At 38.3% G+C, this 16,283-nt stretch overlaps 1 protein-coding gene across 3 annotated transcripts in view; it reads right to left on the reverse strand.

Moving 5' to 3' along the window:
- The window catches only part of AFG2A (AFG2 AAA ATPase homolog A), a 144,581-nt gene that overhangs the window by 12,216 nt on the left and 116,082 nt on the right, over positions 1 to 16,283 (reverse strand). For 2 of the 3 annotated variants that reach the window (XM_083571155.1, XM_083571156.1), the window contains exon 15: positions 15,850 to 16,014. In XM_083571155.1, the coding sequence (XP_083427281.1) occupies positions 15,850 to 16,014 (165 nt within the window). Of the gene's footprint in view, positions 1 to 13,335; positions 14,012 to 14,204; positions 16,015 to 16,283 lie in introns of those variants that run through there. The other variant, XR_014538427.1, reaches the window with a different exon arrangement.

The following is a 16,283-nucleotide window of genomic DNA, read 5'->3' on the forward strand; positions in this document are numbered from 1 at the left end:
GGTGCCAAATAGCACAACAGATGTGGGGGTCCTATTCTAGCTCTTATTTTTTTTGCCACCTCCCATCAAAGGAAGAGACTATCCTTTTGTAATTTAATATTCGAATAATTTAACAGTTAATATTTTTCCATACGGTACAGAGGACAACTTAAAAACCAAACATATATAGTAGCCAAGAAAGAAACCATCTGGGCAGATAACAGACCTGAATTTTAATGTATTTTGGTCTATGATGGTATCAAGCATCCAGGTCTTACAGGGTGATAAACTATCCCCTCCCCCCGAATGTTTCCACCATAAATTCATTTACACTAATGCCTGTAGATAAGCTGGCCCAATGTTGTTTTAGTATTCAGTTAAGCAGCAAATAATTCAATTTTGCTTGTGGGAAACTATTTCCTAAGTACCTCCTGCTACACACTGTGCTAAGCAGTGGTTGTGTAAGAAATTAATTAAAGTGTTCCTGTTGCAAAACGTTCTGGAGGATGAACAAAAGCACAGTGAAATGCAAGTAAACAAAGGAGGGTAAAATATGCTTACCAAATGTTCAATTTTTTGGCTGGGCTATATACTAATTTTTGCATTAAAGGCTTCCATAATTAAAAACAACACAGCAGCAGCAGGAAGAAGAGGCAGTGCAACCAGCAGGCTATCCTCAATTCAAGACCTGGGTCAGGATCCTAATTGCTACTAGCCTGGGTCCTATCCTCTCAACAGCCAGGGTATCCTGGCTGGGGGTTTGGACTTTTTGATTTAAGCATCTAACCATAAGGATGTATCATAAACTAGTTTTTAATAATTCCCTCTATTTGGTATGGGCTGCTGCTATTCCAAGTGGGCAGGATAATCTAGTTTATGGAACAACTTGCACAGTTCTTCGGATATGTACCACAGGGAACTTAGCTCCACCAAACAGGCTTCCCATGTGGAACCTAGACTGTGTAGTAATGGAGACATCAAGCTGTTCACGCTTTTAATTAAATTGAACACATTGTTATATTTTCTCAGAATATTTATTTTCTCAGAAAAATAATGTACACACACACACACGGTTCATCTGGAAGCTGTATCATTTTTCTGGTTTCATAAACATAGGATGACAAGTTTGTACTCATTAGTCAAAGTACTGGAGGACTACTGCTTTTGCATCTGGGCATTATGAAATTCTTTGTTTACATGCTGTTGCTTTGTTTATAAGGTGTAGAAAGAGTACTGAATTATATCAGGGCATTGTAACATTCCCTCCATTACATTCTGTTAAACATTCTGTTTAACCATCTGGCGTGGCAATTTAAAAGAACAAGGATTCCAGCATCCATTTCTTTACTACAGAATGTATGATCCACTGGCACAGTGGGATTCATTTCCAGATAAAGGATTACAGGCAGATTGCTTTCTTACAAACTTATCTAAACACTGTTTACTCCACAACATCAACACAATATTTGATGAGTAAAGCTGTTGGCAACACTAGTGCAACATCACAAACCATTGTGATATGGTAGGGCTGCAGGCAGTGCCAATTTTGAAATCCATAGTAAAGTTGGGATTAGTACAGATTTCCAAACCAAAGGTGACATTCATATGCCATTTCATTTGCTACACTCCCTGCATGATGAAATTCTTACGTAACTCCAATCTACTTTAAAGCTCTTTGGGATCAGACAAAAGAGCCATCTAGTCTAGCATCCTGTTCCCCACAGTGGTCCACCAGAAGCTTCTAGGGACATGAAGGCAATCTCACTTTCCCATGACTTGTAGTCACTGATAGGCTTATCCTCCATGAATTTGTCTAATACTGTTTTAAAGCCATTTAAGCTAGTGGCCATTACTACATTTTATGGCATCAGTGTCTGTAAATTTTACACTTTAGTTTTGTATTAAATTTGCATTAATTTTGTATTATACATACATGAACTAGACAAAGCTAAGCACTCAATGGGTAAATTAGAATATGTTGATAAATCTCTCCCACTGCAATCAATGGTATGTATGCCCAATTTGGGTTGCCTCTTCTCCACAGTCTCTACTGTGCATAGGCATGAGTTGAAAATAGCAACATAAAGCAAGCTTTGTTGAAAAGCTCCCACAACCACACCTAGGGAGGAACTACATATCTTGACAAAGTATGTTCCCAAACTTGTTTCCTGAGATAATGCAAATGGAGGAACATTGCATGGAATAAGTGGTAGATGGGGAGCTTAACTTTATCCAAACACGCCAATTTCCCCCTACAAATGCCATCCAGAAGCCATTATCTCTGGTCTTGAAAACCAGGTGGGGAAATGGGCTTTTTTTGAGGGAGTGGGAAGCTGAATGCTAAATTGGTGGGTACAGGAGAGTTAAGAGCACACACATGCTGTCAATTTTCCCATTACAAGACAAACAAACCCAGAGTTAGCAACCCCTATCCTTGTCTTGAAATGTGCTGTTCTACCTCTGCTTTATTTACCTACTTTGTGTATGGTAGTCATACCATATGCCATAGCATAGCTTTATGCAAACAGTGTATGCAAACTCCACTTTAAGTTGTTTGAACTTCATTGTTTATTTCCTTTTGCCCACTCTAACCCACCAAAAACAGACCACTAAAAAATTGTACATGAATTGTACATCTTTCATAACCTTCATATTTTTATCCAACTAATGAAGAAATATATGACTGTGTGAGCCTATGTTGAAGTGGTACTGGTACCCTCTGATGTGTTAAAGCTTTTAGATGGATCTTAATACTTAACAGTGATGTGTATTAAGAGTTCACTTGGGATGGGAGGATGTTCTTTCCACTCACTTTATTACATCATGCAACTCTTTGGAGATCTATGGGAATCTCCCTTCCACTTTCCTGTCTAGGATGTATGCTCCTTTACTTCTTCCATAAGAGAAATAATGTTTGGAGCAGCCCATTTTGCAACCAACCACTTTTGTTCCAAAACATAACCACCTGCAGTTCCTTGTCACTGGGTGTTTCATGAGCCATGATTAAATTGGGATGATCTGCACAGGAATCTTGGGTGTATTCAGGGAGTGTGTTCCATTTTCACTTCTCATACATTTACATGACCCACCATGTCTGTATTGCACATTCCCTGATTTGCCCAATCAATACTACGTGCAAAACAGGATTCAACAAATATACCATTGTGAATACTAGGAATGCTTGCAGTAAGTACAAATCAACACCCGCCATTCTGGTTCAGAAATAAATGTATTTTTAAATGGCATTAGTAGTGCAAAGCATATTTTTGAAAGATTCCTATCAATTGCAATTTTGCAAGTCAATTCAGCAGATCAAGCATACAACTAGTTTCTCTAAAACATTCCCTTTGCTATTTTGGAATGGCCCTTCTTGAAATCAATGGCACATGTAAGCACTATACCAAGCAGAAGTAGGGTGGAGAAATATAAATTGCAAGAACCAAATGTAAGTTGCATGAACCAAAAATATTTCTTATTCTTTCTTATGCTGTTGCAGCAACATAAACAAAATAGTTCCAGTACATTAGCCTGTCAGAAAACAACATGCTTCTTAAACCATATGGCTATTATGATGATGTTTGTAACATGTAGCCAAATCACACTATTTAACTTGAGCAATTGTCTACATTATACAGACTTCTGGCAACTAAAAATATTGCTCAGGTGTTTTTGAGTCAGTTTACACTATACTTTAAATAATTGATTACATAGGTATGGTTTATTTTAAAGCATTATTCCTCATCATTTCAGAATCACATCATCAGGTAAGCACACAAAAAGCTGCCATATAATATACTCTTGGCAAAATAATGCTGCCATTCATACATTTCTGGCTCTTCTACAATCTCACATCTGAAGGTGTACATGGCCAGAATAAATATAAATGCTTCAGTTTTACTCATTCTACTGAAGTATTAAGAATTGAATTTAATGCACCTTAACCAGGTTATAGCTATGACCATGCAGTTAAACAGATTGAATGAAATATTGAAGAGTTAACAGCCACTTATTAAATACCCAAAATGGGGTTTATTTTTACTGACTTTCATTGATTTTACTGTTGTAGTTGAACTATATATGTGTAAGCCTCTCCTTAAAAAGGTTGCATAAAAGTATTTTAAATAAATAATAGGCATATGTTTTTCTCTGTGTCCACACTCCTTTGGGTTCAAATTATGAACATGGGTACTTTTCTCTCACATTTAATGTCGTTATTCATACAGACAATGGGTGAGAAAAGCTCTAACATGATGAGAACAGCTGCCTGCTTTTGCAACAGGAGAGCCTCTTTCTCTCCTCCTCTCCTCTATCCTGGAAGCCGAGGGTGCCTTCTGTGCAAATTTTTGGGGCATGCAGGGGGCTGGAAGCAGGAGAAGAGAAACCGGAAATCTCATTGTGCATGCAGATTTCCGTTGTGCAAGCAGTCACAATTGGATGTCGCCCAATGTTATTAAATTCTTTTCTGGTTTGTTTTCTTAACAAACAGTGAAGTTATATGGGCAGTCACCTGCTTTAGGAAGTGTGCTTTGTGAGCCCAATGTATGAACTCATTCTGTACTGTACCGCAGAACAGGAGGAGCAGCAGCAGCAAAACAAAGATGAATGACTGCTACCAAACATCAAACTCAGAATGCAAGCCTGTCTGTTATCACAGCTCTAATATTAGTGTGTATATTTGCTTCTGCTGCCAAATGTTATCAGTGTTGTCCTGACATGCAGGGAACAACCTGTTCTACACGGATAATAACTGGGTAGGAAATGGCTCCAGTTTATCTTTGTGACACTCGTAAGGTAATTTTATCCACTGTGGATATCATAACGTAAATGATGATCATTTGAAAGCACTTGGGATACTTGGGTTTCTGACAAAACTAAAGCCCTATCTTCAATCAGAAATGAGCAGGAGGATGTGGTGGTAGATCTCAAAATGCCTTGGGTTATCAAAATATTTGAGGTATGAGACATGCACACCTGTTCTGTTTTGTATATACGTCTCTCAGAGCTGAGGGCTCAGGTATAATATTGAAAAAGACAAAGTGGAGAAGATCTATGGCTTTCAAATTAACTCAGAATTGTCAGTCAATAGTCTGAACTTGATTTTTAAAAAACCAATGCCTAAAACCACGTAAGTACTGTAATTGGGTTAAAACTGGGAAATCAATAAAAATAATTGGCAAAAAAGAAAGGAAGAAAAGGGGGCAGGGCGTAATGGGCTGTAAAAGGTGGAGCGGGCATATACATGCTCCGCCGATGCGTGTGGAGGTCAGGAATGTAACCTGGTACAAAATGGCCGTTGTCTGTACCACATAATACTACTTTTAATTACTGATATTTATTTTGTGGGATAAAACGAGTAAAGAAATTAAGGCAATTTTTTCAAGTGCATGACAATTAAGCATATCCTTTCAGACAAGAGGGAAAGCAGTACTGGCTCTAGAAAGGCTTCAGTGTGGAAGCCCTGTTGAAATGAATGAAATCTGGCAGAGCTGCTCTTGGTGGATGTTGGCCAATATGCACAACCAGAATGCCTTCACAGTGGATGAATCAGTGATAAAAGCTGTGGTTCCACACACCTTCACCATTTCCTAACGCTAAATATCTTCATATCATGACTTTAAAAAGCTCTGCAGACATGTTACATTTGGCTGCAGCCTCTGTACATGCAGGAACAGCCAAGTCCAGTCAGGAAGTTTCTTAACTTGAAACGCTCAATTAATTACTGCAATATATACAGCAGAGATTTATGGCTTATCAGGGAAGGAGTTCAAAACATAACATCTTTTGTGACAACCAGATCTTCATTTTTTTCAGAAAATAATTATATTCTAGAAAGAGTTTATCTGAATGAGGCAGATGACTGATTAAAAGGCAGGCCTTAGAGGATGAACAGATTATAAAAGGCAGTATTAAAAATGAAAGCCCACCTCTCTCAACGAACCATCTAAACTACCTGGCGTAGTTTATCACATATCAGAGGACCTCAGGGTAGTTTCCCACATACTCATTTAATCCCTACAACAACCCTGTGAGGTAGGTTAGGCTGAGAGGCAGTGACTAGCCCAAGGCCACCCAGTGAGCTTAATGGCTAAGTGAGGATTTGAGACTTGGTCTCTCAAGTCCTAGTTCAGCACTCTATTACACTGCACTGGCTCTTATAATCTCATACTTTAGAAGAGAGGTTAGTGCACTGGTGTTTTAATGTGTGTGTTTGACTGCACTTTACAGCTTGCCTGTCAACAAATAGTGCCAAAGCAAATTACAAAAAACGTCACAATTAAAACAGGTACAATTAACATTATAATAATAAAATAAAACCACAAAACAGCCCATAACTGTATGGCTTGATCACATGGCTTATTGTTTGATCTTGTTGAACTTTATTGCTTGAATAACATGAAATGATCTGTTTATTTTAATGAAGAGCCATAAATAAATACCTATGTGGCTTTCAGCTGACAGTGTCAACACATCTGTGAAAGGTAGAAGTATGAGAGCCCAAAATATGTAGAAGTTACTATCTTATACAAATATACATGTTTCTTTATATGCGGCACTTGGCCCTTGTGACTGGGAATTTCATTCAAACTAATAATCCATGTTTTTTTAAGCAAGCCAATACATATTTTTAGCTTTGACTATACAATGAGGCTGAGACGCCCAAAGTCCCACTGATTTTATTATCCTTGTTTATTATTTGTACATTAGTAAAGGTAAAGGTAAAGGTACCCCTGCCCGTACGGGCCAGTCGTGTCCGACTCTAGGGTTGTGCGCTCATCTCACTTAAGAGGCCGGGAGCCAGCGGTGTCCGGAGACACTTCCAGGTCACGTGGCCAGCATGACGAAGCTGCTCTGGCGAGCCAGCACCAGCGCAGCACACGGAAACGCCGTTTACCTTCCCCCTATAAAGCGGTACCTATTTATCTACTTGCACTTAGGGGTGCTTTCGAACTGCTAGGTGGGTAGGAGCTGGGACCGAAAGACGGGAGCTCACCCCGTCGCGGGGATTCGAACTGCCGACCATACGATCAGCAAGTCCTAGGCACTGAGGTTTTACCCACAGCGCCACCCGCGTCCCAATTTGAACATTAGACTACCTCTAATGAGGAAGCCCAAGAGAACCGTTTGGTAATTTGGATGCAGAACAAAGCAACCTGATTTCTGATAAAGGGTGTGTGTGTTTGGGGGGGGAGAGTAATGTAAACTGCTTAGAGCACATTACTAGAGCTTCCTTACAAGCATTTTTTTAAAATTAAGAATATGTCTTTTAGCCTATCACTGAAAAGCTTGGGATACCTTCTTTACAACTCCCAACAGCAAGTGCTTGACCAAGTGAATAACATACAAATAATGGTGCCTGTAGTCTATAACATGGAATAGTCGAAGACCAAGCAGTTTCCCAGAAACAACACTAAGTCTTCGTTTTTGTGTGGGCTTTTGGTTATTGGCTTTAAAGTCAATATAGCACATATGTATGCTCTTGCTTGCTATCAAGCATATACTCTGCAAAGCTTGTACTTCCAGCACTATAAAGAGCGGCAAGTTTTTCTGATTATTTGGGTTACCTAATCTAGCATAACCATGATTTATAATCAGGTCCTTGTACCTAAAAAATCCCTGACAGAGACTAACTACCTAAGAATTTATAGCAGACCCTCTTCAAACTGCAATACACACCCAGCGCTTTGGGGGAGGGGATGGACAGACTGATTAACTAGGCCAAACTGGTACCCAGGAACTATCTGTTGTAGGACCAAATTAGAAGGTAAAACGACAGACTACTGTTGTCACTTACAATTTCTAGCTGAAGCCACTCAAACATATCATCAATGATCTATCTATAGCACATCCTGAAAAATGATACTTCCCTTTCACAGGCCTTGAGTGGTAGCACCGTACTTGCTTACTGGCAGCCCTCAATCTAAAACTGCTGCTCATCACCACCACCAACAGGTCACATAACAGAGATATGGACCCAGGACTATAGGAAAGAGATGTCATATTTGTCTACCTACTCTGGCATCAGGACCTTATTATATGCTCCACAGCATCAGGCATTCATTCACCTATCATGTTCAGTGTAATATATGGATATTATTATTATTATTATTATTATTATTATTATTATTATTATCATTATCATTAACCTTTTCCCCATACAGGATTCAAAAATAAGAACTGCTAAGAGCATAGAAATAACAATCATTAAAAAACAATTAAACAAATATGACACCAGAAATGACAGTAATCTAAAACTGATGGGGGGTACATTTCAATCTCTCCTGGCAATGTGTTAAGTGGCTTTAGAGTGGCAATCTTGGAACAAAGGAACTTCAAAGGGCAACTGCAATGTGAAATCAATTGAATTCATCAAGAGGGTCAGTGGGCTGATTTGTGGGCTCAACTGAGACAAAGGATTATTAGCACATTGTGTGTGTTAATTGCATTATCAATAGCAGGATGTATTGTGTTATCAAATGTTAAGCAGAGACAGTGATAATTACTAAATTTTCTCCATTTTATTTCCCTCAATTTTCTCCATTTTATTTCCCCATTTCCAGTTTTCTCTTATAAACACAAGACATATAGATAGATATTGGTATTGAAATACTGTAATTCAGGATAATACTTCATGCATCTGATGAAATTGGACTTATGTTGTAATAAACGTTACCAAAAAGCTCTTTGTAGTTTTCCCGAAAGATATGTTTCCTAGAAAACGTTCAAGGAATGAGGCTCTACAAACCTTTGTATGATGCTTGTGCCACTGCAGATGTCTTTACAGTTTTTCCTATTGATTAAATTTCAGCAAGATAGACTTTGTTAAATTCATTGCTTTTCAGTAGATACAATGTACACTTTTCTCTCTTTTTGCTTTTGTCTTTTTAAAGTTTGAAAGTTTAGTACAGATATGTTTGTACTAAACATATGCAGTTAATTTAACTTTTATTTCAGTGATATTCCTTCTAGATCCTTTATCATACTTGTAGCTTTCTTCTGAATTCTTTTCAGTTTAAGAGCATGTTTTTAACAGAACCGGAGTGCCCACAACTAAATAGTACTCCAGATGGGATCACAGAATTGCCTAGCTGGATTTCCATTCTGTTTCTGAACTCTCTATAAAATATTCTATCACCTTCCACATAAAAATAAATTTGGTTACAGCAAAACCATCTCAATTAGCACACTGCCTTCAAGAGAAAAAATGGATTTCTATTGAAAATGTTTGTGTTCTGATTTGAATTGTTTTTACACATCAAATATAGCATGATTAGACACCGAAGCAGATCATTTTAAATCAAGTATCTATAATGATCTGTAAAGACAGATTGTGGGAAGGACCCCTGGTGCTATCAAGCTGGGCTTGATGGAAGCAGCTAGATGGCTGACTAGGGTGTTAGTTCAGCATAAACATCCTATCTAAATTAGCCTTCAGATAGTTACATAACCTTCAGGTAGTTATATAACCTAATGCCAACAAGAGTACCTAATGCCAACAAGAGTAAGAATGCAAAGCTCAGGAGTAACAGGATGTCAAGGAAGTGGTAGAGTCCACATAAAATTGCTCCTTTAAAAAAGGGGAGGATCTTTTTCTAAAAAACCTTGAATTTAATAATGAATAATGCATGATTAAAAACTTAATTTAAAATAACTGATGGGAAAGACTTTTCAAAATGAAGTCCCAAGAACGAAGGTTCCCACCACACCCATTTTTACACCTTGGCCATGCCCACTTTGACATGAGGACCCTGCAGAGTTGAGCATGGGTTAATGTGGCTCTCAGTATGAAAAAGGTTAGCCACCCCACCTACCCCCACAACATAAAAGTGCTGCATGCAGAAAGCACCAGGCATTTCACTATTTGCTACAAGAACTAAGATTACGTTAGTAACTGTATCTTGAAGAGAGTAGAACTGCTCCCAAGGAGCATGAAAAATTCTCAAGGCTGACCCGTGTAATTTGATTTGTATTTTTTAAAATGAACTTGATAAAAACAATTAAAAAACCAGCCTGAAAAAACAAACAATAGCAACTTCCGAAAGAGACCATTTCCTTCTAAAATTAAATTCCCAACTGCTTATAAACAGCAACATGTTTTTCCTTTACTGGGAACCACTGCTAAGTCAGAGGACAATAAAGAAGCATGGCCCCAGGGAAGACTGGGACGGGAGGGAGGATGAAGGGGAAGCACAGCTGGATGATAGATTGCTACTTTCCGACTTTCTTTTGTAGCCTCTACTAAGTGACAGCAGCCCCCGTGGTGCTGGCGACACACTTCCTTCTCCTACATTCTACACAGAAGAGTTTTTGACAACTTTATGTGAACAAATGGAGGACGGTGGGTAAGATGGAGGAGATATAAAATTAGTAAACAGCAAGTGAAGACCTGTGAAAACCCACTAATGTGTATTTCCTCCTTTGCAGTATAGTATTCATACCGATTCCATATTCTTAAGCACATGCATATATAGATGCCTACCTGGTGGCTAAGCATATTCCCCAATAGGTTTCTTGACCAGTGGGGTAGGGTGTCCAGTTTTTTTAATAGTACGGAGTTCAATCAAACAATATTATAGGGAAATCCCTCACCTTCTGGCCTGATTCTGCTAACTCGGAATCTAGACCAGGACACAAGGATGTGGTCTCATTTTGCCAGTTTTGGGCCATTCCCCCTCCAGGGCAAAGAACTCAATTCAGTGTTTCTCTTGTCTTCAGGACTGGGGGGAAAGGGCAAGTGTATCCCCTCTCTCCTCCTTCCTGGATAGCTGACTGCTGCCTCCTTCACTAATGTGCATATATCTGGAAGAGGCTCACATAATTCCATTATTACTTGACACTAGTGGTGAGGCGGTCGGGGGGCAGGAAAGAAAAGTGGCGAGGCAGCCTCAGTTCTCTGCTGGCATCACACACAGATACACATCAAGCAAGTTTATCAAGCTTCCTATCCATTTCTTTATAGTACAGCCACATGACAGAAATTTGAGCTATTGAATGAAAGATACATTCAAAAGTGCAACAAGGCCCACAAATTTCTTAATGCTTCATGTGTGAGAGAGGCTGACACAATGGATTATAATAAGTATTGTTATACTACATTTTTCATGTGCTAACTGTGTATGAACAGTCAAGGCTGTGTTGCAAATGTAACCGAGAGTGAGACAGTCTGAGGCCAAGTATGTTTACTTAGAAAGTCAGTGGGGCTTTTCCCTAAAAAGATTGTAAGCTACTCCTGAACCAGAATGGAAATATGATACAGGAATACTTCTTTGGATGTTTGGGGGTGGGGGTTGTAGTTCCCAAAATAAAACGATCCCCAGTGCTCAGCAACAGGCATGTTTGCCTATGAATTTTGCAAACAGGTTTTATTTTTTTCCTTGATTTTTATGAAACAAACAACAAAATATAGTAGAACTCTGTGCAGAGTCATTTCCAGTGATAAAACTGTCTACATTTTCTTTACTGAATGTAAGAGGTGGTTTAAATCAGCAGCGTCCTTCCTCGTGACTTACATTTAATCAGATGTGCTTTAAGATTGAGATGAGAGTTGAGCTATGCTATACAGTACAATATGACTTTATGGCAACACAATGATGCTTTCCTGACATCAAATAAGCACATGGTACAGCATGAGTGAAAGTTGACCAGCATTGTGTTGTGCATGCTGTGTGCCACCCTTGTGAGTTATTGCTCGGCAAGGAAGATAAAATTTACACCAAGTCCTCTAGGTACAAGTGATAGATTTATAGTTTCTACTCACATTTAATGTCTCTTTGGTAAGCATGGTTATATGATATGCCATATAACATGATGCCAGTCTTGGCTCTCACACTATAAACTGTCTGCCATAAAGCTAAGACTGTCTCACATCTTAATTTTCCATAAACGTATGTACCTCAAAGAGATGCTCTATACTAGAAAGCAGGATGTTTCAGTTTTTATTGTTCTCAGCAGAATGTTTCACACACATGCTTGACCTGCCCATGAGAGTTGTCTTTATAACTACTTCTGAATTTAAAAAGGAATTTGCTTCAGAATTGGAAGGAGGAGATGATAACTAGGCTCTGGTTTCCAGAAATGTTTAAATGCTAATTTCTTTCATAGAACTCTTATAATTTATTCTATATATTTCCTCCACAGTTCGAAGAGAAAAGATTTAGGACAAAGCAGATCAGTCGTCTTTTTAATTTGAAAAGAAAAATGATGTAATAAACTTCTTTTAAAAGTCAGATTTAGAATAAGGATCAGCATACGTGCTTATTAAAAGAAGGAATCAAGTCTCTATTCTGCCAAGACATGTTTCATCTAAACTCACCCTTTTATTGTAGATAATGTATGATAATTATAATTATATTATCCTTTCCGGATAAGAGAGTTTCCGAATGACAGAATTAGCAACCTGACATCTGTCAGGATTCACATGATTTCATTTTTACTTGCAACAAACAGTTCTTTAGGGCTTTGTGTGCAATTTTAATTACAACACCAGAAAGCAAATTAAGAAAGCCTATGCTGAGCTTTATAGAATAAGCAGCGCCAGTTTTATTGAGACAAATTCTGTGCAATTTAAAGCTGGAAATTACTAAGATGAAGCGATCCCTAGGAAACTTACACCACTTTCCCTAAAATATCCATTTTTTAAATACACTGAAAAATCACGAAACACCTTAGAATGGCATGGGATGCAGTTGTGTATAAAAAAAAGAGGAAATCCAAGAATGCACAAAAATATTTGGTTACTCACGACTTCTGGACCCTGAACTTTGTGATTAAGCAAAGAACTACCCAACATAATACTGTATCATTAACACTACTTCTAACCTCATTTGCAAGAATCTTTAGAAATTCTGAAGGCTGAAAGTAAGCTTAAAACTTCTGTTCATTAGCATAAGAACTATTACTTCATTTCAATTGCTGTTTCTGTGGACTGATGAAAGGGCGAGGAATGTAAAAATTAAACACTGTAAGGTGATTTATGCTTTCTACCTTTTCATTAGCTCATCATCTTCTCTAAGGCTTGTTCCTTCAGTGGAAAGAAAAGGGGAACATTTGTGCTCAATATCCTGCTGCAGACTTGTTGCATCAAATGTTCAACTCAAAGTTGATCAGAATAGGAGAAAAAGGTTTCTCTCCCAAATGAAACTAGAGATTACAGGTAGCAAGGAAACTAATAACAAACACACTATGAGATACAGCTACTCCTCTATTCGGAGGACTGAGGGTAGAATTCCCTGCCTCTGACTTCCATGGCAAGTTATTTCTTGTAAATAGGCTTTCTTGTCTAAGCTATGCAGCTATTACTTTAAAAAACCACTTTCAAAGCTAGTCAATGAGAAATCTAAACATGAGGCATAACTAGGATTTTCTTTTTCTGGGATAGATGGCAGTCTGCTTTGGATACTATGTTTCCTCACAATCTTTTCAGAAGAAAGCAACCTAAGTACAATATTGGACGAAGACTGTTTATTTGGGATATCAGTTATATTGGTATTCTTAAAAAAAACTGTTAAGCAAACAAATTAATTTTCAGCAAGTTCATGCTACTTGAATAAATCATTCTAAAAAAAACCCCACAATCACCTCTTTACTAATTCCATAATATTTGATTATTCTGGAAAACTGTTTTCACTGAGCAAAATTTGGTAAGTAATTATCACTGTATACTCTCTTACTTACATGGATGTATCTATGGAAGAATGGGAAGGGTTGCTGTTTATGACATATATGAAAAATGAAAAACAGTAAGGTGCATTAAAAATAATAGTTCAGCACTACATGAATAGTAAAGTATTTGCACTGCTTAGAACCCCAGTGGGTTGCAATAATTCTCCTTTTTGCTATAAGTGGTTGCCATAAATCAAGCATCATGAAGTTATCAACTAAAGTGATTCCTTTTTGCTGTAAAATGTAAAATGGAAAGGCAGGGAACTAGAGGTATAATGAGATAAAGCTTGTTAATGAAACTAGGCAATCGTCTGAAAAGCTCCTCTAAAAGGCTCTAAGAAATGGCTATTGTGGTTTTCATATACGGTGGTACCTCGGGTTAAGAACTTTATTCGTTCCGGAGGTCCGTTCTTAACCTGAAACTGTTCTTAACCTGAAGCACCACTTTAGTCGCGCGATTTCTGTTCTCATCCTGAAGCAAAGTTCTTAACCCGAGGTACTATTTCTGGGTTAGCGGAGTCTGTAACCTGAAGCGTCTATAACCCGAGGTACCACTGCAAACGCACACACACATATAAATATAGTGTTATATATAAATCTAGTGAGACAATTCCTGGGTGTTAGTCGCAGTTCTATTGGCCTCCATCACCAACTCTGAACAACATATGGTAAGGTCAATCAGTACATATATACCATATGCACACACATTAAATATAGATCTACCCACTCACTGTGATCACCAGATAAAGCCCTCTTGGTTGTGCCTTGTCCTGCAAATATTCATATTATGACCACCTGATGACAGACCTTCTTTGTGGTGGCCCCCTTATGGAATGGTCTCTCCTGGATATCTGGCAGGTACCAATAGTACAGATATTATATTCGCTAGTAAAAAAACTTATCTGTTCACTCTGTCCTTCCTGGATCTTTTATATGTTATAGTCATTTTTATTGTTCCTTAGATAAGCCAGATGTAAATCTTTATACTCTAATGATGTCTAATGTGTTTTAGTGGATTATATTATTTTTTATATTATCTTGGTGACACCTGGTTTAAAGATGGATTTTACATGATTTAAATAAAGAAATATGAAATCACTATAACAAGTAGGGATTTAATAATGGTAACTCGTCTGTTACTGCTGCATTGGTCAACTTTTCATTTTGTACATCACTGTAATCCAACAGACAGCTGTTCTCTCACAGCACATCTACATATGACTGTCTCATGTTCTCAATTCAGTGGACAACCAGAATTACACAAAGCAGCTCTTGATAATACACATAGCACAAGTAGGGTGCCACAGGGTTCTGTCCTGGGCCTGTTGTTGTTCAACGTCTTTATAAACGACTTGGATGAAGGAATTGAGGGGATGCTCATCAAATTTGCAGATGACTCCAAACTGGGAGGGGTAGCTAAGTGTTTTCTTGATTGGGTCAAAATTATTATCCACTTGCATGGCAGAAATTAACACGAAACTCATGTGGAAATCATCATTTGCTATGGTCCTTGATCTTTCAGCGCAAATCACAACATGCACACATTATTTATGTAATCTGCACACAGATTTGACATTAAGCGCTACACAGAAATGCTTTCACTATAGTTTTTGGTTCTTGTTTTTTAAATGTGTGAAGAATTACTAAACACGTACCTAGGGTCCCTTGTACCATTGGCAAGGAGCTGTATAGGCGCCGTCACTCCAGAAAAAAATCACTTTACCGCAATAGCCACCTTAGGAATTACTATTTTATGTGACCCAACTACTCAAAGTGTCTGCAACGCAGACAAGGTGAAGAGGAAGGGCAAAATAATTTGCATGTCTTTGTGCCACAGTGCATGGAGGTTGGGAAGCTTCTCGCGCATTTGATCTCGCCCTGACAGCGGAGGACACAATACCACACACATACTGTATACATCATACATGCCATAGTCTAATAGGTGATTTTTGCATGCCATCCCCGCCCCCGCCCCCCACGGCCAGTTCCACCAACTGCTAGGTATGCTTCTGATATTGATTAGAAAGACGGATCTGACCAACTGACTGCACGGCCTTGACAGCAATTTGTTCCTCAGTATATAAAATGCCATTTCACTTATGATGTTATGAGGAGGAACACAAACAAGATGGTAAAACACAATTACCGGAAATCAAACATATAGTACTAATTATTAGGATTTCACATTTTCATATGGCACTGCGTTCCTACCTCTGCTCCTGAATACTTCTGTGTTTGTTGGACAAGCTCATCCATGTGGACCTCCTCAGACACAGGCATGGCAGAAAACTGGATTTTAAATATTTCTTTACGAGTAGCTGCATCAGGAAGAGGCACGTATATGATTCTGTCAATTCGACCAGGTCGCATCAAAGCCTAAAGTGATTAAAAAAAATAAAATTATTGGATCAGAAGGAAGCTGACGAAGAAAATAACTTACAGAATTATTTTCCTCTGATTGTTACAGCAGCTTTTTGACATAGGAATTAACATCTCCATCGCAAAAGTGACATAAGATATAATGTGCAAGTGGCCACTGAGTTTCCGAAATGCATAACAGGAAGCTGATTTGCACAGCGGCTTTCTAGTACACATACTGAGAGCAAAACAGACACCTATAATTTGCATTCATCTTTATGTGCCTT

The sequence above is a fragment of the Podarcis filfolensis genome (assembly GCF_964270895.1).
Source record: "Podarcis filfolensis genome assembly, chromosome: 9".
Taxonomy (NCBI): domain Eukaryota; kingdom Metazoa; phylum Chordata; class Lepidosauria; order Squamata; family Lacertidae; genus Podarcis; species Podarcis filfolensis.